General features: G+C 35.8%; 1 protein-coding gene and 1 pseudogene across 2 annotated transcripts in view; one reads left to right on the top strand and one right to left on the bottom strand.

Annotated features, from left to right (window-relative positions):
- Positions 1-22,546, bottom strand: part of GDPD1 (glycerophosphodiester phosphodiesterase domain containing 1) — a 37,782-nt gene that overhangs the window by 12,077 nt on the left and 3,159 nt on the right. For both annotated transcript variants that reach the window (XM_054574874.1, XM_054574873.1), the window contains exons 2-4: positions 11,427-11,469; positions 3,696-3,831; positions 1,366-1,411 (exon numbers count right to left, since the gene is read on the bottom strand). In XM_054574874.1, coding sequence (XP_054430849.1) covers positions 1,366-1,411; positions 3,696-3,831; positions 11,427-11,469 — 225 coding nt within the window. The remainder of the gene's footprint in view (positions 1-1,365; positions 1,412-3,695; positions 3,832-11,426; positions 11,470-22,546) is intronic.
- LOC129071591 (40S ribosomal protein S15a-like) lies at positions 4,306-4,720 on the top strand (annotated as a pseudogene).

Genomic DNA, 22,546 nt, shown 5'->3' on the forward strand with positions numbered 1-22,546 from the left:
ACGTCACTTATGCAATTTTCTTAACCTTCACAAGTCCACAATCGACACAAATATTAGAAAAGCTTGGTGAGTATAATACTATTAATTACAAGAATTAACAGTGTTTCTTTCCTCAAACCAACAGAGCTTAATGATACTTACCTGGAAGGCAAAAATCAACAAACATCAGGTCTAAATATTACTTACAGATAGCTAATTTAAACAATTTTCCAATTTTTATTTGCCTTTCTAAAATTTTCCAGCCCTGGCTGGTGTGGCTCAGTGGATTGAGTGCCGGCCTGCGAACCAAAGCATCGTTGGTGCGATTCCCAGGCAGGGCACACGCCTGAGTTGCAGGCCAGGTCCCCAGTAGGGGATGCTTAAGAAGCAACCACACACTGATGTGTCTCTCCCTCTTTTTCTCCCTCTCTTCCCCTCTCTAAAAATAAATAAAATCTTAAAAAAAAATACCCACAAGACCAGAGTCAAATGCATATTTAAAAAAATATAATAATAAAAAAATAAAACTTTCCAAAGAAAAATTTTACTGGCCAATTTTAAATCTAATTCACAAGTAGTTACAGTTACTTTTGAAAATTAATATCAGTAGATCCTTGACATTTAACCAAAGTTCTAACTATATGCAAGCCACACCATGGACCACACCATGAAACATCTTACTGCTTTACTGAGTTACATTTGAATCATTCAAAACATGAGGCTGAACTGTGCTAGGGAGGGAGCAGGTACTTGCTCAGCAACCTGTGTATCTCAAGGCAGTGCATCTTCCATTCTAAGACACTCCATTCTAGCGAAACTGACAAACTGGGGTCAAGGCACGTGTTTCTTTGTAAGAAATGTTCCCTCAAAAGAAAGAAACTGCTATGCTGGTAATTAAAAAGTGAAGATGACTAGGAAATGGATGGTTTATTTGATCAATAGAATTCTTTTTAAAATCTAAAATATGAAAAATCTACATGACATAGAATCAAATGTGAGACAATCAGTAACGATCTGAAAAGGGTCCCATCAATTTCTTTTCATTTATTCATTTATTTAATGATTACTGAAAGTTACAGTAACATTCTAGAATTGGAAGCTTTAGAGATACAAAGTATCCCTAATAATATCTGGGATTCTTGTCATCAGTATTCAGATTACAACTAACTGTACATAAATTTAATAGAATGGGCCAATTAAATCTCTGGACTTCATATTTCAGGGCCAAGATTTCAGACTGGTAAGCCTGAGAGAGTAAGTTTTGGGGGCAGTACTTTTAGCTGGAACTTACTATGCTAGAGAACACGCCTATATATCTAATTCTCAGCATAAATGAATATACTTCAATGTAAATATTTAAACTGTAAATGTAAATGGGAATATTACCTCTTTGAAATGTGACATCCAGTTTGCCAAGGTAAGTTGGGAGTTCCTTTAAAAGATATGATTGAAAAAAGTTAGCTCCTAATTAATCAAAAGTATTTGAATGTTGTAAGAAATAAAGATTTGCTTCTTCGAAAAACAAAAACAAAAAACAAAACACTATATATGTTTACACAGGACATCCTTTAGCAGAACATTCCCAACAGTAAATTAATCATATAATTATTTAGTTTTACAGCCTAAAAGAAATCTATTTTATTTAATATTGACCTTTTCTCCAAATAAATATACAAAGATCTCAGTAGATAAATGTTAATAGTTCAAACAAAAAAAAAAGAAAAATGACTTAGGATCATATGGAAGTATCTTTAAATGGACATAAATAAATGCTAATTAAAATTTAATCTAGCAAATTAGTGAATGTTTGGTATAATTATAATGTCCAAATAACGGTAAGGGTACAGCAAAATGGGAATTCTTCTAATATCAGATTCTATAACTCTTTAAACACTTTTAAAAAGCAAGCTGGCAATAGCAACTTTCAATATATATTATTTTTAATCTTTTTAATATAATATTTCTAATCTTTTACCCAATAATTTCCTTGCTGGAAGGTTATTTAGAGAAATAATTTTAAATATAGAGGCTATCTTTATATAAATATTTAATAAATATAAACACATATCTTTATAAATATATAGCTCTTAAATAATGTTACATAAGCATATAAGTATAGAGAAAACTTTATCTTTTTTTAAAAAAAAGATTTTATTTATATATTTTTAGAGAGAGGGGAAGGTAAGGAGAAAGAGAGGGAGAGCAACATCGATATGTGGATGCCTCTTGAGCACCTCCCTCTGGGGACCCGGCCCACAACCCGGGCATGTGCCGTGACTGGGAATTGAATCGGCGACCATTTGGTTCTCAGGCTGGCACTCAATCCACTGAGCCACATGAGCCAGGGCAGAAAACTTTATCTTTGTGCATAAAGACATTCAGTACAGTGCTGCCTATAATGTTGAAAACTTAGAATTAGTTCAAAAGCCCAACAACAGAGGAATGGTAAAAAATAACTACGTATTCACTCAATGGATTAACTGCAGTCATTTGAAATGTTTATGAAGAATAAACATGGAATCTGAAGAGCCTAAACACTGTACAATTCTAACTATGACATTCTGGAAGAGGCAAAACTATGGAGACAGTAAAAAGATCAGTGGTTGTCAGGGATTAGGGGCGTGCAGGAAGGATGAATAGGCGAAGCATAGAAGATTTTTAGGGCACAGTGATATTCTGTATGACACTATTGTTAAAATCCTATAAAATGTACAACACCAAGAGTGAACCCTAATGTAAACTATGGACTTTGGGTGATGATGATGTGTCAACGTACGTTCATCAACTGTAACAAATGTGCCATTCTGGAGCAGGATGTTGATAGCAGGGGTGGGGGGAGGCTCTGCCTATGTCAGGTCAGAGGCTATGCTATGTGAGAATTCTCTGTACTTTCTCGCTCAGTTTTGCTATAAACCTGTAACTGCTCTAAAAACTCAAGTTTATTAAAAAGAAAAAGCTCAGAAAAATATACATCATGTCAAAATGTTTAAAAATACTATATATAAAAAAATACACAGCAGGATTACAACTATACAAACAACATACAGGGTATACATACATGTTAACATAAGTTTTCTTTAGGTGGCAAAAGTGAGCATTTTTTCTTCTATTTATCAGTATTTATTATATTGAGCATGTAAACTACTAAAGATTTTTAAAGGGTTCTTTCCTATACTTCAAGACTAAAACTAATCTATATATTTAATCTGAATCAAATAAATTATAGAATACTTCAGGCAAGTTGAACTGTAATAGTTTTACTAGACTTTGGTAATTTTGTTAAAATACTTATAAAATTAAGTTTCCATATATGTACATAGTAAATACATCTTCATTGAAACTCAGAACAGTTTTTTAAAATTTCCTTTGACATTCATTATTTAACCACTATCATTTTTAAAAAATTATTTATTGGCCCTGGCTGGTGTGGTTCAGTGGATTGAGTGCTGACCTGCAAACCAAAGGGTCACCAGTTTGATTCCCAGTCAGGGCACATGCCTGGGTTGTAGGCCAGGTGCCCAGTAGGGGGCATGTGAAAGGCAACCACACATTGATGTTTCTCACCCTCTCTTTCTCCCTCATTTGCCCTCTCTCTAGAAATAAGTAAATTTAAAAAAATTATTTATTGAAGCACTCTCTGATATTTACTGTTTTAAAAAATCTTACAAGCCCTCATATCTACTAGATATTAGCTTATAATGCATTTTTATACTTACACAGTACTTGAGATCTGAGATGTTTACATTGACCCCTGTTGATCTCTTTAGATTCTCATCATGTGACACAACAACTTGCTCATCTTTTGTGATATGGCAGTCCAATTCCAGCATATCAGTTCCAATTGTAACTGCACTGAAGAAATACAAAGAATTATGACATTCTGAGACTTAAGTTTCATTGAGGTTACAGAAACATTGAGATTACACGTATCAGATGTAAAATTCAGAATTATAAATCAAACAGCAAAAAAATCCCATACTAAAATCTCTCAACACCGTCATCTATTGTGATTTATTAATGTGAAAATATTTTAAGTGAACTTACAAATCATGTTGCCTTCTTTCTATAACCAGCTACCTTATTTCTCTCAACCCAATATAATGGAAAGAACACTGGATCAGAAGTTAAGAGATCTGGGTATCAGTTCCTGCTTTGCTACGAACTTGCTGTATAACATTGGACAAGTAAATGCCCCCTCTGGGACTGTCTTTCCATATCTATAAAATGAAAGGAGTGAAAAACGAGAAAAGGATGCCAGCTTTTGCTACTTTAGTTCAGTATAGTATTAGAAATTCTAGCTCTTTCCGACATCTCTGTGATGCCATAATGGTATGCAGGAATGTCCTGGCTGATGCCCTCAAGAGTATCAACAATGCTGAAAAAAGGGGCAAATGCGATGTTCTTATTAGGCTGTGCAACCAAAGTCACTCTCCAGATTCTAACTGTGAGGATGAAGCGTGGATATGTTGGTGAATTTGAAATTACTGATGACCACAGGGTGGGGAAAATCATGAACCTCACAGGCAGATTAAACAAGTGTGGAGTAATCAGCCCCAAATTTGATGTGTAACTCAAATATCTAGGAAAATGGCAGAACAACCTGCTCATGTCCTGTCAGCGCGGTTTCATTGTGCTAACAACCTCAGCAGGCATCAAGGACCATGACTCAGCAAGACAAAAACACACAGGAGGGAAAATCCTGGATTCTTTTTCTAGGGATATAATATACATATGCAAATAAAATGCCTCAATGGACCAAAAAGAAAAGAAAAGAAAAAAGAAATTCTAGCCAGAACAATTAAGCAAGGAGAAAAAAACAGGGGGAGGATCCATATTGGAAAGGGTATCATAAAACAATTCCATTTACAATAGCATCAAAAGAATAAAAAACTTAGAAATTAACTTAAACAAGGAGGTAAAAGACTCGTATAATGTAAAGTATAAAACACTGCTGAAAGAAATTAAAGAAGAATACATGATGGAAAGACATCCCATGTTCATGAATTGGAATATTGAACATTGTTAAATGTAAATGCTACACTAATCTACAGGTTCAGTGCAATTCCTCTCAAAATCCCAATAAAAAAAAGAAAAGAAAAAAGAAATTATTCCTTTTGTTTTTTGAAAAAATAGAAGAATCCAACCTAAAATTTATACAGAAACTCAAGAAACTCAAAATAGTCAAAACAATCTTGAAAAAACAAAACAAGTTAGAAGACTCACACTTAGTGATTTCAAAACTTAATACAAAGCTACAGTGCAGTATAAGCCTTGACTTTTTTTCCTTGTTATGCAAGTAACTGACTTAAGCTTTGATTGCCAAGGCATCCAATTAAAAACATGTGCAAAAGCATTATGTCTAAAAAACAATATATATGCCTTAATCAAAAAATACTTTTTAAAATGCTAACCATTATCTGAATCTTCAGTGAATCATAATTTTTTTGGTAGTGGAGGGTCTTGCCTCTAGTTGATGGCTGCTGACCTATCAGGGTGGTGGTTGCTGAAGGCTGGGGTGGCTGTGGCAATTTCTCAAAGTAAGACAACAATGAAGTTTGCCACATTGGTTGACTCTTCCTTTCATGAATGATTTCTCTGTAGCATGTGATGCTGTTTGATAGCATTTGATCCACAGTCAAAAGTCTTTCAAAATTGGAATCAATCCTCTGAAACCCTGCTAAGTTTTTGTAATATTCTAAATCCTTTGTTGTCCTTTCAACTACCGTGACAGCATCTTCACCAGGAGTAGATTCTACCTACATTAGACTGTATGCATATCAGAACACTATTATAAGGAATATTTGAAAACATTAAGAAAAAATACATAACTATAATCCCACAATGACATTATTTTAATTATTTTCCGTGTTTTTTTCACTTTAGACTTTATTAGATTCCATCTCAAGAAACCACTTTCTTTGCTCATCCATTATAAGCAAATCCTCATACATTAATGTTTTATCACGAGATTGTAGCAATTCAGTCATGTTTTCAGGCTCCACTTCTAATTCTAGTTCCTTTGCTACTTCTACTACATCTGCAATTACTTCCTCCACTGAAGTCTTGAACCCCCAAAGTCATTCACAAAGGCTTGAACCAACTCTTCCAAACTCTTGTTAATGTTGCTTATTTAGACCTCTTCCCATGTATCAAAAATGTTCCTAACATCTAGAATGGTGAATCTTTTCTAGAAGGTTTTTAATTTACTTTGCCCAGATTCATCAAAGGAATCACTAATTACCTAAGGCAGCTATAGCCTTACAAAATATATTTCTTAAATAATAAGACTTGAAAGTTGAAATTACTCCTTGATTCATGAGCTGCAGAATGGATGTCATGCTAGCAGAAATGAAAACATTAGTCTCATTGTACATCTCTTTTATTGTCTGATGAGCAATAAATTTTGAAGGAATTTTTTTTTGAGCACTAAGTCTCAACAGTGGATATAAAATATTCAGTAAACAGCCCTAGCTGGTATGGCTCAGTGGATTGAGCACTGGCCTGTGAAGCAAAGGGTCACTGGTTTGATTCCCAGTGTAGGGCACATGCCTGGGTTGCAGGCCAGGTCCTCAGCAGGGGGCATGCAAGAGGCAACCACACATTGATGTTTCTCTCCCTTTCTCCCTCTCTTCCCCTCTCTAAAAATAAATAAAGTCTTAAACAAAAATATTCAGTAACCCATGCCATAAACAGATATACTGTCATCCAGGATTTACAGTTCCATTTTTAGAGCACAAGCAGACTCAATTTAGCCTAATTCTTTAGGGCCCTAAGATTTTCAAAATGGTAAATGGGCATTGGCTTCTACTTGAAGTCACCAGTTGCATTAGCCCCTAAAAAGAGAGGCAGCCTGTCCTTTGACATTTTGAGGCCAGGCATTGATTTCTCCTATGGAAATCCTAGATAGCATCTTCTTTCAATAAAGGGCTGTTTCATCTACAGTGATAATCTGCTTCGTGTAACCACCTTCATTAATTATCTTAGCTAGATCTTCTGGATAACTTGCTGCAGCTTCTACATCAGCACTTGCTGCTTCACCTTGCACTTTTGTTATAGTAACAGCTTGTTTTCTCAAACCTTGTGAACCAACCTCTGCTAGCTTTAAACTTTTCTTCTGCAACTTCCTCACTTCTCTTAGCCTTATATGAAGAGTTGGGGCATTGCTCTGGGTTAGGCTTTGGTTCAAGGGATTGTTGTGGTTGGTTTGATCTATCTAGATCACTAAAACTTTCTCCATATCACCAGTAAGGTTGTTTTGCTTTCTTATCATTCATGTGTTCATTGGAGTAGCACTTCAAATTTCCTTGAAGAATGTTTCCTTTGCCTTTACAACTTGGCTAATTGTTTGGGGCAGGAGGACTAGCCTTCAGCCTGTCTTGACTTTCAACATGCCTTCTTCACTAAGCTTAATCTTTCTAGCTTTTGATTTAAAGTGAAAGGCATGCAACTCTTCCCTTTACTTGAACACATAGAGGCTATTAGAAGGTTAATAACTGGTCCAATTTCAATACTGTTGTGTCTGTGGGGATAAGGAGGCCCAAGGAAAGGGAGAGAGATGGGGAACATCAGTGGAGTAGTCTTGTAGTCAGAATACACACAGCATTTATTAAGTTCTCTGTCTTCGATGGGTGAGATTTATGGCACCCTAAAACAACTGCAATAGTTAACACCAAAGGTCACTGATCAGAGATCATCTTACAATTTATAACAGTAATAAAAAAGTTTGAAATAGTGCAAGAATTACAAAAATGTAATACAGAGACACAGGGTGTTGGAAAAACGGAGCCAACAGACTTGCTCAATGCCAGGTTGCCACAAACCTTTAATTTGTTAAAAAAAAAAAAAAAAAAAAAAAGCAGTATCTGTGAAACACAGCAAAGCAAAACACAATAAAATGACATAAATTTTTATAATGTAAAAATAAGAATGCTTACATCATGAAAATAGTTTATCTAAAAAAAAGATTTATAGAATGAATTAGAGCAGGAATTTGACCTAAGAAAAACTTAACGTTCTTTTAAATAAACAAGCACTCGTGACTCTTATTTTGCCTGTGAATCTCCTAAATGAGATGAATGTATCTTCTGTTATATAGTACTTAACCTAAAACACATAATATTAAAATATTATATAACAATTAACGAATCAAATTTTAACAATTAAGTAAGTTTCTTCACGTTTCTCAAAAACATGGTAATTCATTGGTTAAAAAAGAAAAGAATGAGGCTGTGGGATATGCAAGCATCCAATCATGAAAGTTGGATTAGATGATTTTTAAGATCCTTGGCCATCCCAGATCTAATGATTCTAAAATATTCCCCATTTTTTTCTTCCTTCACCTGCTTCTAATGATCCACCCCCACTAGCATCCCATTTCAAAAGACCCACTGGCTACTTGCTGCCTGTGCCAAAGTCTCTAACTGCTCCCTAACTCCTCCTTAAGTAACCCTCTCCATCGGTGTCCTGGTTACCAGTTGTTAAAGGAAACAAACCAACCAACCTGGTTCCTTAATGTAACTCTTACTAAGATGTAAATAATTAAGTTGTTAACTTTAAGTGTCCTCTTCTAAAGGATATCCACCTTTAAAAGAAAATATGTTTCCCAATGTGTCTTTGTTAGAGCCAGAAATTTGTAAAAATGAAATCCAAAAAGGAATAAGCAAAAAAAAACAAACAAAACTAAAACAGTTTTTAAGTTGGTAGAATTCTTTTTCTGTATTTTTTTTATTTTCTTAAATATTGTTGTTATACTGTTTAATTTTTTTAAGAAAGGATAAAAACTGTAGAAACTGTAACATACATAGCTAAAAAACAGTTTTGAAATAAATTCTGTCCTTTATATAGTTGAAAAATGGTACTACTGGTTTTTAGTCATGAACGTGTCTTTTTTTTTTTTTTTGTATGAGTGTGTGAAGGGAGAGGAAGAGCAAGAGTTATCTGTATTTTCCTGTTTTTAAAAAAAATTAGATGGGAGAGATTAGGGGGTAGAGGGATTAAGTGAAAAAAAAGGACGCATGGGCATGGACAACAGTGTGGTGACTGCTGGAGAGAGTGGGGTAAAAGGGGACTAAATGGTAATGGAAATAAATATAATAAAGGTTATATATTTTAAAAATATAAATAAAAATAGAAACTGCATGTACAAATAATAAAAAAATTATACTTACCTATTACCTAGGAAATCTTTCTAAGTATAAAGTTTGCCTTTAGCTGAAATGCTTTTTAAAATGTTTGAGAGTGATGTGCAAAACATTATTTAATGCATGCTTGCCTCTTATTAACAAGCTAATAAATAAAAATTTAGAGCAATAATAAGTGCATCTAGTACAATTTATAATTTATCCTAATAAAATTATCCCAAATTTGATACACAAATAGCTAGAACATAGCAAGAAAAGAATTTGTTTTATCGTTTTGGCCTTTAAATTTTTCCACAAATAACAATATGCACTACTTCAATTGAAACACCAGATATTTTGTAGCTAAATTTCTGACAAGCTGATGACAAACACTGAAAACAGTTATGGAGCCAGGACTCAACAATTCCAGACATAAATAATTAAAACTCTAGCTTTAAAAGAAGATGTGAAATTACCTGAAACTCCACAGAATGCATATGATTTACAACAGGAATTTTCATTACAGAATTTATTTCAACTTCATTTACTGCTTACAACATTGAGGTTGTATTATCATTCCCATTTCGCTGATGAGATCATTAGTATTATCTTAATTAGATGGTCTAAAAAATTTATCATAGGAATCAGGTTGCTGATTAATTACTTTGTCTGCCAATTTATACTTCTAGCTATTGCTAATACACTTTGTTTTTTTCTCTTACCATTCAAGTTAATACCACAGGGATCAAATTGTCCTATGGATATTTACAAAGGCGGCCTGGTTTAATAACCTAGTTTTATTAGCTCTTAAGAACCAGATTTTACATACTCAAGGGCTTAGTGACTGCGTGTGTGTGTGTGTGTGTGTGTGTGAGAGAGAGAGAGAGAGAGAGAGAGAGAGAGAGAGAGAGAGAGAGAGAGAATTCCTTAATTTTTGGTTCTGTTTACATTGGACGGGGTTCTATCTCCTTCACCTGTCTTCTGCTAATATTCTGCTTTGTTCATTAGTGACCTATTCCATTTATTTCATTAGTGAACAACTAGTAAGAGCCTGTTAGCACCAGTGCTAGGTTTTAGGGATTGAGATATCAATAAGGAAAGATTCTTGCTCCCAAGAAATTACTGAAGAGCCATATAAAGAACTTTTTATAAATCACAAGATGCAATTATTTGTCAGTCCTAATTACTTCTTTAGCTCCGCTATAATATAATGAATTAATTTTCCATACATTCTTAAGGTACTTTCAATTTCCTAGACATACCTGATCCACATATCCTCACATCTTAATCTCAAACATTTCACATTCTTCCTCTTTACCACATCATAGCTCTTCTAGCCCAGGTATGTTTTCAATTTTCTGGTTAATCTTAACAAGGCTTCCCACACCAACTATTTATACTTTCTCCTGTATCTTCTCATCTTCACCTCTGTGTCATAATATATGTGCTTTGCTAAGTGTGTATCTAAATATATATGTGGATATCGTACATGTGAAATTATATACGTTTGCTATAGCTAGCTAGCTAGATATATAACCTCAGTAAAGAAAAGAAAGTAATTTATTGTTTCACAATCTGTGATAGGAGGAAAGAGACTGCATTTTAAAACTGTAAGAGACTTTTGAGATTATAATAAAAAGGCATCATACTATAGATGAGGAAAACTAAGCTATGACAAAACCAGAGGGATACGATTTAGATGAAACTAAAATATGGAGAAGCAGTACCTTTTGACCTGATAATAGGAAAAAATAATCTCTAAGGTGTCTTTGAAAGATGAGAAGCAGAACAAAAACATGGGCCAAATTCTCCTGATTCCTTAGTTGTCATTATACACATAGAAATGGCTTAAGAATTATATAAGAAAATCAATATGGGTAAGTAATGTCTTTCATGGTGTTTAACTTTTCATATTCACTGTTTTAGACGAGATTACAGGTTCAGGTCTATATAAGAATTACTAAGTAGACACATAATTCTATTCATAAATAGCAGCTGGTATAACAGTTGTTTCATTTTCTCCTTTTCTCTTTCTATCCAAGACTAATTAGCATTACACACAGTATGTTCTATGTTCCTTGTTACGAATGTCTTCTTTCAACTTTGGAACTATAGTATTTTTTGATTACCCAAAACTCTGGTCTAGTTTTTTTCAGTTATGTGGAACTCAAACAGTATTTGTAACACTTCAGACTAACTACATAAGAAAGCAATTTTAATAAAATAGAAACAACTATCACAGGTGGATGCTACATGTATACTATCTTCACTTTGTGCATCATTATCACTTTAAAGATAAACTGTAAAAGAATAGTCTTATATACTTACTGTTGAAAGGCTGCCATTGTATTCTCCAAATTTTCTCCAGCACCTGTAAAAACATTAAGTTTAAACTTCATTTACTTAGGTGCTTTGAACATTTTATTTTTTCATAAATTCATTTTAATAAGATACATCTTGTGAATCTTGATGTTTAGATATTATGCAGACATTACAAGTATTTTAAAGAGTATATTAGTACTTTGATTTTTTAAATTTTTTTTTAGCTATACCAGGAAGATTCAAAGATCAAAACACTGCCACAGAAACACAAGAGGGTTAGAAGAACCTACACATAATTTTTAAACTAGAGTATCTGCTTATCATAGGAAAGAAGGAAGACTTGGTACCTCCTCAGACAGAGTTAAACCATCTCTCCTCTGTACACCCACAGTCTCTTATGTATCTCTCTACTAAGGCATTTATCATATTATAGCAAAAACCATTTACTATCTCTCTCCTTCCTTTGCCAAGAATTACTTAAAATAAGAAATTGTGTTTTAATTACCTTGGCTTAAGGCAGTATAGTACAGTTGTTGAGAGAGGGACTCTGGCATTAGGATCTCTGCTCTAAAATCTGTTCGATGTTTTTGTGCCACCTGGGAAAATTACCCAATCTCTGTGTTAGGCTGAGCTTCCTTATCTATAAGAGTGAGGATAATCATGGAAACTACCTCATTGGATTGGCAATAATTAAATGAATTAACATGTTAAGTGCCATGCCATCAATTAGAAAAAGTGATAGCTTTTTACTTTTCAACATTTCTGAAGTTAGGGTGCATTTCACAATAGATGATAACAGTTTAATTGGCAACTTTTCTCTTAGCATTACATAAAAATGTATGCACCTTATAGCTAATGGCATTGGATTCAATTTAACAGTGAATATTCAGTAAAAGTAAAGAATTATTGCTATTATTACTGATACCATTATTATAGTAACTGGTGTTTGGTGAATGTCTGTTGACTAAAGTCATGAATAATACTGTAATGACAAAAAAGACACAGATAAAAAGCAATTAATATTGTCTAGTATTATACACTAAGCAGAATCAATTAGCATAATATGCTGGCCATAAGTTTTAAAATATTTTTAAACTGAAAGATTTCAGTATTAGCAAATAATTAATGAAATGCACAAGGGAAATACTTTGGAAATATATTTCCAAAAACTTTGAAAAACAGCCACTTTCTTCTAAACAAAAAGAGGCACTTCAAGTTTAGGGTGCTATTCCAGTATTAGCATTAAAACGTTTTATATACAATACCATCTGAACATATTTGCAAACACATTAAATTGTTCTTATTCTTTCATATCATTAGGTTGTATTTTTATGACAACCTAATTAATAATCAACAGAAACTCGAGGTATGAAGAAACAAATATATTAACCTAACGTTCTAACATCAGTTTAGTAGAAAGAAGTGGATACATATCCATGTGAAAAAGGCTACTTTGATTTTACCTTCACTTTAGTTAATATATAGAGATGACGCACAACAGAAAACAGATGAAGTAAATATGGCAATTACAGGTTTTTTTCAAAAGTAAGCACTATTTTGAGGTTAAATGACTTCTAAAAATCTAGTTGGTGCCTATTTTAGTCAAAAACTATGGAACTATGTTATATTCAGATAACCAATATTTCAAGAATATTACCAAAAAGAGTACTAAAATAGTTATTAACAGGTTAGGTTAAATTACTGACTGCTTGTTGTGCCAAAAAACAAGGAAGTTAAAAGGATACACACGTCATTTTGAAGGAGTTCTCACCAGCCATAGCTGAAACAATGCTAGCATCAAACTATTGACAGTAATAGATCTTAAACCATTGAGTAAAATAGGGAATTCCCAGTCCATTTTAATAAGTGGAAAGTTTGATGAGGAATGTGGTTTCAAAGTACCTCCCTACAAAAACACTTACCAAGTACAAAGAGTAAAAGAGTAACTTCATAATGGAAAAGTCTCTCAGAAAACACTTTAACCAATTGAATAAGGCCAACATCATTAGAACCTTTAAGTTGCCTGTGGTGTCCTTTTTAATTTCCTTGCTTTTTGGCACAATAAGCAGTGAATAGTTTAACTTAACAAATCAAATTAATAAGTTATCTCCAGATGGCCAGAATACAAATGATTTCTTTTCCAACATGCATTCTTCTATACTTTACAAACCGTCTACAATGAATATGCACTCCTTTTAAAATAGGGGGGCAGAATGAAAGTCTTAAGCTCATGCTATATGCCTGGAACATTCTCTTTGCCATTACTTCCCAATGTTTCTTTTTTTAAAAATATTTTATTTATTTATTTTTTTAGAGAGAGGGGAAGGAAGAGAATCAATATGTGGTTGCCTCTTGCACGCCCCCTACTGGTGGCCTAGCCTGCAATCCAGGCATGTGCCTTGACTGGAATCAATCTGGCATCCCCTTGATTTGCAAACTGGCACTCAATCCACTGAGCAACACCAGCCAGGGCCCAATGTTTCTTAACATTAATTCTAGAATGAATTCTAGAATGAAAGTACTTTTTTATAACTTCAGATTATAATGATTCTTATTACAGACAAGAATTAATTAAATTGGCAGTTTCCAGCCATTTTGGTCTTAGGACTCTTCTACTACCTCAAAGAGCTTCAGAAATTAACTTCTAAAATGTTTAAATAAAAAAAAAATGTTTAAATGGATTTATTTGAAAAGAGTACACCCATTTCATGCTAACATACATCTTATGAAAAAAAACTATCTTCCAAAAAATTTAATGAGAACAGCACCGTTTACATTTTTGCGTATCTCTTTAATGTCTGGCTTAATAGAAGGCAGCTGGATTCTCATACCTGCTTCATACATATGTATCAACCTTGACACATATATGTAGTTAGAAAAGAGTCTTCTTTGATACTACACCAAAATTCAACAAGGAGTAGTTTTTGTAAAGTTAGTTGCCATGTGGGGTCTGACCATAACAATGACCTTTCCGTACTGTATTACACAAACCTCCACTGGTCCGCTGGGCCCCCCCTCTCTGGAGCATGCCCACACTATTCCCTTTCGCCTCTTCTTCACCCCAGGCACGTTACCTTTGCCGTTGTCTCTCCTAAGCTCCAATGGCTCTTCTGTTGACTCTGTAACTCATCTCCTGAGCCCTCGCAGCCCAGCTGGCTCAATTCTACTACCTCTGTAATTTTCTAAATAAACTTTCACTTATAATTTGAAAGAGAAAATCCATTGGTCCATTGTGAACTTCGAATGGATCTTTCACCCATGCATGGTTTTGTAATATAATAAACTAGTCTTTTGGAAAATAATGACTCACTGAACTATGCTAATCTTATAAATGCTGACACATTTCATTATACAATTATTTAAAAATCTCATTCGTTAATATCTGATCTCATCAAAAAAATCGTTGAGAACTGGAAAGCTATCAAACTCACAGAGAAGGATGCAAGTTTTCAAAATTTTAATTTTTGCTTAAAAGCTCAAATTTAATCATTGGCACTGCCTTCACAGAGGCAGCTAAATTATTTTTCTTCTAATGAGAGATACACCTTATTGATTTGCTAGAACATAGCTGCTTAATATTCAAGTATGAATAACCAGTTTGTCAGTCGTTTTTTTTAGTAAAAATGGTGTTCTGTGGGAAAAAGGTTAATTCAGCCCACAACTCAAGTGACTGCACAGGGCTTTTTCACAAGACAACCATCATATTTTGGTATGCAGCAAAACTATTTTGTGTGTACTTCCAATTATGTCACACAGAATATTAAAAGTTGTGCCCTGACTGGTGTGGCTCAGTTGGTTGGGCATCATCCCACAAAGTGTAAGGTCATTGTTTTGATTCCTGGTCAGGGCACATGCCTGGGTTGTGGGTTCATCTCAGGATGGGGCATGTGCAAGAGATAAGTGATGGACGTTTCTCTCCCTCTCTTTTCCCTCTCTTCCCCTCTCTCTGAAGATAAATGAATAAAATCTTTTTTTAAAAGATATTTATTTTATTTTTAGAGAGGGAAAGGGAGGGAGAAATAGAGAGGGAGAAACATCAATGTGTGGTTGACTCTCATGCATCCCCTGGACCTGGCCTGCAACCCAGGCATGTGTCCTAGACTGGGAATCAAACTGGCGACCCAGCCAGCACTTAATCCACTGAACCATACCAGTCAGGGCTGAATAAAATCTTTTTTAAAAAAAGATTGTGGCTTCCGGTCAAGAGGGCGATGTAGGCAGACATGGCTCGCCTCTTTGCACAACTACATCAAAATGACAACTAAAATATAGAACCACCATCACTCAGAAACTTCAGAAATCAAGTTGAATGAAAGTCTGACAACTATGGAATTAAAGAAAACACATCCATCCAGACTCGTAGGAGTGTGTGGATACAGAATGGGCTGGCCTCACACCCACATGGATGAAAATTTCAGAGGGATACCTCAGAAGCAAGGAGTCCCAGACCCACATCAGGCCCCCCAGCCCAGGAATCCCGTCCCAGAAAGATAAGTCCCCACAACTTCGGGCTGCAAAAACCAGCAGTGATTGATTCAGTGGAGGAGGCTGCTGGAGCCATAAGCAGTTCCTCTTGGGGAACCCATACACGGACTCACCTACTCAGACTCGCTCTCTCTGAGCTCCAGCACTGGGACGGCAGCTTGAAAGGCACCAGTGGTATACAGAGAGAGACTGAAGTGTCTAGCATTGGGGCAAGCACAGGCCATTGTCCCTTTGCTGAGTCCTCTCCCACACAGAGCCAGTAGGCTGGTGCCATATCTGAGACTCCTTCGACCTGGTTAACACTGTGTGACCTACCTTGGAGATCCACAGAGGCTCTACCCCACCCAACTTTCATGCCCACCCCAGCTGCTTTTCTGTAAGAATGGCTCGTCTTGACTCCTAAATCCTATCAAACAAGCAACAGCTGGCGTCAGTGAGCCCTAGTGGCAGCCAGATTAGAGTCACAGTTTGGCTTCATCTGGGAATCTCTAAACTCAGCACAAGTAACAGCCATCTCAGGTTGCTTTACAGCTCAGGCAGGGTGCCCTGGGTGAAACACAAGTGGGGGCTGACCTTGGCCTGCACCACCAAGGAAACTTCAGGGCCAGCGCACCCAGTGGACAGCTACAGACCACATCAGAGCACCATCACCCTGCGCCTGCACAGCTGATCCTCCACGGAGGACAGAGGATGGTCGGTCGTCAGTGGTCACAGCCAGTCTTTGCCGATGACTGACCTGGGTATATCCCTCCCATTGATCTGCCAACAGCAGCCAAGGCTCAACTACAAGAGGAAGGTGTACTCAGCCCACATAAAGGGCATACCTCGAATACCAAGCCTGAGTGATAGGGGAGGCTGTGTCACTGGACTCTAGAGGACACCTACTGTATTAGGCCATGCTACCAAGACAGGGAACCATAGCAGCTCTGCCTAATACCTAGAAACAAATGCAGGGAGGCTGCCAAAATGAGGAGACAAAGAAACACGGTCCAAATGAAAAAACAGATCAAAACTCCAGAAAAAGAGCTAAATAATATAGAGATAAGCAATCTATCAGTTGCAGAGTTCAAAACACTGTTTATAAGGAGGCTCAGGGAACTTAGTGAGGACCTCAGCAGCATAAACAAGACACAGTAAGAAAGGAAGGATACACTAGTTGCAATAAAAAACAATTTACATGGAAACGACAGTAGATAGATGAAGCCGAGAATCAAATCAATGATTTGGAACATACGGAAGCAAAAAAACAACCAACCAGAACAACAAGGAGGAGAAAGAATCCAAAATAAAGAGGATAGTATAAATAGCCTCAGGGACAACTTTAAGAGGTCCAACATTCACCTCACAGGGGTGCCAGAAGGAGAAGAGAAAGAGCAAGAAATTGGAAATCTATCTGAAAAAAATAGCAAAAGAAAATTTCCCTAATTTGTGAAGGAAATAGACATGCAAGTCCAGGAAGCACAAACAGTCCCAATTATGGTGGATGCAGAGACCCACTCCAACACACATCATTACTAAAGGCCACAGGTTAAAGATAAAGAGACTTTTAAAGCTAGAGGAAAGAAGTTAGTTACTGGAAGGCTGTCAGATGGGAAGGGGGAGGGGGAGAATGGGTAAAGAGGTGAGGGGATTAAGAAGTACAAATAGGTAGTTACAGAATAGCCATGGGGATATAAAGTACAGTATAGGAAACTGAGTAGCCAAAGAACTTATATGCATGATCAATGGACATGAACAATAGTGGGGGGGTTGCCTGAGGAAGTAGGGGGCTCTGGGTGGAGGAGGGCAAAGAAGGAAAATCATTTGTTAATAGCATAATCAATAAAATAAAAAATAAATAAGTAAAAAAGTGGGTACTCAAGGGTTGAAATGTAATCAAATTAACATTTTTTTTTATTAATACATCAAATATACTCTTAAGCGAAACTGTCTGTTTTTTAAACTGTGAGTGAGTGGTGGTGAAGAATACAATGGCTGCTGGTAGATTATTACTTGGTGTCACTGCTTTCATCCTCCGTGAAGAGACAGCAGTTTTACCCACTACTGCTTTTGCAACATTGGTGCCAATGTCAACAAAGTGAAAAAGGTAAATAATATCCTATGAAAATAGTTTTGACCTTGCTGAACCATGGAAGGGTCTTGGGGACTCCCCAGGAGTCCACAGACCAAACTTTGAAAACCACTGTCTTAAATAATCGATGATGGTAAAAGTCAGAGTGGTTACTTCTGGGGATGGAGGAGTGAAACAAAGGAATCTTCTATTATTCTAGAAATATTCTCTGTCCTGATCTAAGTGGTGGCTACCTGGATGTGTGTGTGTGTGTGTGTGTGTGTGTGTGTGTGTGTATATTTTTAAATTAAGCTGTACCACCTAAGATTAGTGCTACTAAATACATGTATGCTACACCTAATTTTTTTTAAAAAAATGACTTTAGTTCCAAGTTTTATGATTTTTGTATTCTGGTATATTCAACTAAACCCTAAGAAGGCTTTTTTTTTTTTTTTTTTTTTTTAAAGAGAGAGGAGAAGGGAGGGAGATAGAGAGGGAGAGAAACATGGATGTGAGAGAGAAACATCAATCATCAATGGATCCATCGGCTGCCTTGCAGGCAGGTCTTCTACTGGGGACCTGAACCACAATGCAGGCATGTGCCCTGACTGGAATCGAACTGTTGACCTTTTGGTTTGCAAGCTGGTGCTCAGTCCACTGAGCCACACCAGCTAGGGCCTAAGAATGTTTTTTGAAGGTAAGAATTGAGGAGAACATCTACCCCCCACTACCTGTTTCCACCTAGTGAAGGAAAATTCCATTCTGGTCCCCAAGAAGGGAAAAGAATCGAAGGAACACTTTTAACTCTTCATTCCCTCACACACTTCTCCCCATGGGAGCAGAAGTGACTTAGGAGACAGAGCTGTCTGTCCACCTGTGACCCTTCACAGTCTTCTTCATTCGCAGTGGACCACCCTTAGAAGGAACAAAATTTCTGCTCATCTATTCAGAAAGTTTGCCAAGGCAGGCTCTACCCATGTAAGAAAAAAGCCTCCAGTTTTAGCGTTAAGTTCAATTTAGAGAGAACATTAAGAGTCCAAAATCAGCTCTATTAGTATTTTCACTTCCATATTTCTTATGATGGCATTTTATTTTTAAATTGCTTCCAAACTTGCCAAGGGAAAGTAAGCAATATTTTTTATTATCCTCCTCAAATTCCAATAGCAAGGGCTTCGTAATATACATCTTTTTGTGTGATTTTCAAAAAAGATTTTATTTACTCTTAGAGAGAGGGGAAGGTAGAGAGAAAGGGAGAGAGAGAAATAGGTGAGATACATAGACTGGTTGCCTCTCACACGCCCCCAACTGGGGACCTGGCCCGCCACCCAGGCGTGTGCCCTGACTGGGAATCAAACCGGCGACCTTTCGATTCGCAGGCTGGCGCTCAAACCACTGAACCACACCAGCCAGGACTGTGATCTTTTAATATGGGGGAAAGTAGTAAAACTATAGGATAGAGATCTGGTACCCTGAAATACATCTCCCCACAGTTAATAAATGTATATTACGATTAATATTTAAATTCAAAGTCTGCCTCTTTTCCATATTAATTTTAATTATAATTCATTTAAGCCTAACAACTTAGGCATGCAAACATTACTTACCATCTTTTATCTGTTTTATAAGTTTATGAAATTACATAGCCAGTGCTAAATAAAATACTGACAAGGTGGTCAAGATGTTAATAATTAACAAAAGCTAAATATTGTGCTTAGAACTTTATATATCTCATTTAAAAAACCCACAACCATGGTAAGTATTACTGTCTCAAAAAAAAGAAAAGAAAAGAAAAGGTACGGTCATATAGCCACGAGGGGAAACTGGGATTTGAGCATAAGCAGCATGATTTCAGACCCCTCTCTTCACCACTAACTATGCTGCAGCTGCTATGCTGCCATTCATCTCAAAACTTTATTTCAGTTTTCCGTTTTACAGATAAGTTATTCATCTTGGTCCTTATTCCCATATTCTTCTATTTGTTTATAAAGCTTGAAGATAAATTCCACAATGATAATACCCACAAATTATTTATTAGATTCATATGGTGAAAGCCTGGAGAGTAACTAAGGGATTAATTAAGAGTATGCTGTTCTTCCCTAAGGAATTACTTGGTGTTGGCGCTTCTCACATGAATTGGTTTGAATTCCCTTTCTTTTCAATTATCATTACATCATTCATAGATGCATGCTTGCCATTAATTCCTTTCCTCTCAATAGGCAGCTTGAACAATGCCTGGCTTTACAAGTAACCATTCTACGTAGAAACAAAAGTTTAGTTATGAAGTTAATTAATTATTAAATGTGGAAGAGAACGAGTATCACAGATTTTGCACACTGTCCTAGTGCAATTTGTTTGAAATTCCTCAGCTGTCTCCTTCAGCCTCCCTTGTCACCAGTTCACATTTTCCACTTCTTTGAGAAAACCTTCTCTGAAAATTCCAGACTGCCTTTACTTATAGCTTCACTATTTACTTCTTAAGCTTTGATTCTGTGTTAACTTTTCCTGTCTTATACAGTGCTTCATAATTACTTTGTCATTGGTTAAATTCTTATAGGCTAGGAAAAATAAAGGGAACATTCTCTTTTGTATCTTTAATTAGATTCAAAGGCAAGAAACATCTGTTTGGTTTCCTTTTGGCCCCCAAATGTTTTATATACTAATAAACATTCAGTAAACATTGTAGACTTGTTTTAGTTATGCTCCAACCACCACTATCATTTACATCTTTGTGTACATGATATGTGCATGTGTATGTATGTGTCATGTTTATAAACCTATGACGAATGTGCATCAGCTGCATAAGAACAACCTTCAAAGTTAAATAATTTTTGATACTGGCAAAGACAGTTTAGTGCGAATAAAACATATCTTAATGTTTGAATATATGATCCTATCTCAACACCAAATGAAGTTATTTAGTAAATCAAACAACAAAGTAAGTCCCTTTTTCATTTCGAAATTCATTTGTTCATTCAACATTTACAGTGTGCCTTGGAAACAGTATATATAATTTATATAACGGCATAAAGAGTTTGTAAGGACTAGAGTTAGTATATACAAAAGAGCATTTCTCAGTACAGGTCTCATCTTTCAAGGCGGAAAAAACTTGTGAAATTTGCATATATAAGAAAAAGATTAAACATCAATAACATGGAAGCACATGATATTCAAACTGCATATTAATACACAAGCAGCATTTACCAATTAACCACCACATGCATGCTCTCTTCAATGATAAATGATTTTTGATATGTATCTTGTCATAATTTCAATACTTTTTCTAATATGAGATTTAATTTTTTCTAAATTTGTATAGTTTAAGAGATATATGTGTATATGTATATACATCCATATATATATATCCATTGCTGAAAATAAGTACATTTACATTTGAGTTTGTTTTATTAAGTAGGAAAGCACTATTAAATATACGATAAATGACTACATTGCTAAGTTATCAGTAGGAATGAGCAAGCCAGTTGGAAAAGTTCTCAGTGACAAGTGAGGAAGAGTTCCCTGAAAATAGGAATGAGGGAACAAGAGCTGAAGAGAAAGAATCAATATCTTGACACAGAACAAGTTTCGGGTTGCACCTGCAGAATGCTCCTTTCAGTGACACTTAGAGACTCAAACTGATGCATCAATTTTCTCTTTGAACAACCAAGTAAAGTTTAGGACCAAGAGGCAGCCAGTATCCAAGGGCAATTTTTATTCTCAAACTTATCATCTGCCACCCTGACTGGTGGGGCTTATATGGTTGGAGCATAGTCTCATACACCAAAAAGTTGTGGGTTTGATTCCAAGTCAGGGCACATACCTAGGTTGTGGGTTCAATTCCTGGTCAGATGTGTACAGGAGGCAACCTATCCACGTTTCTATCTCTCTCCCTTCCTTCTTCTCTAAAATCAACAAACATATCTGAGGGTAAGGATTAAAAAAAGAAAAAACTTATCACCTCCCAAATCAATCTGTGGCAGGATGCCCAGACTGTGGCAGTACTCTGCCTTGATTCCAAGGGTGAAAGGAAAGATTAGGAGAGAAAATGAGATTTGATCAGCCAGTGATTTTTTTCAATTCCTTTGACCACTAAACCCTAAAAAATTAGACCTCTTTTTAAAAAGCTTGTTGCTTAGCCCTGACCACTGTGGCTCAGTTGGCTGGAGGTCATCTGGCAAAGCAAAGGGTCTCCAGTTTGAGTCTTGGTCAGGACACATGCCTGGGTTTCAGGTTTGGTCTCAGTGGTTGGGGCACGTTCGAGAGTCAACTAATTGCTGTTTCTCTCCCTCACCTCCTCCCTTCCTCTCTCTCTAAAAATAAATAAATAAAATCTTTTTAAAAATAAAAAGCCTGTTGCTTAGTTCAATTGGCCTAAAGAGACAGGTTAGGGAGTATTAAAGTAAGTTATTTCTTTGCTATCCTATCTCTATCTGAAATAAATGTATATATAATTCCAAATGCAGGACAATATGCACCTAAAGGCTATACTTCACAATGTTACCAGAGATTATGTCTGATAAAGTTTAGGAACTAGTTTTTCTTTTCCCATTTCTATATTTTCCAAATCTCTAGAATGAACATGGGTTACTTATGC

Source organism: Pteronotus mesoamericanus, unplaced genomic scaffold (genome assembly GCF_021234165.1).
Source record: "Pteronotus mesoamericanus isolate MK-2021 breed Mesoamerican mustached bat unplaced genomic scaffold, CSHL_Meso_final contig_269, whole genome shotgun sequence".
NCBI classification, from domain to species: Eukaryota; Metazoa; Chordata; class Mammalia; order Chiroptera; family Mormoopidae; genus Pteronotus; species Pteronotus mesoamericanus.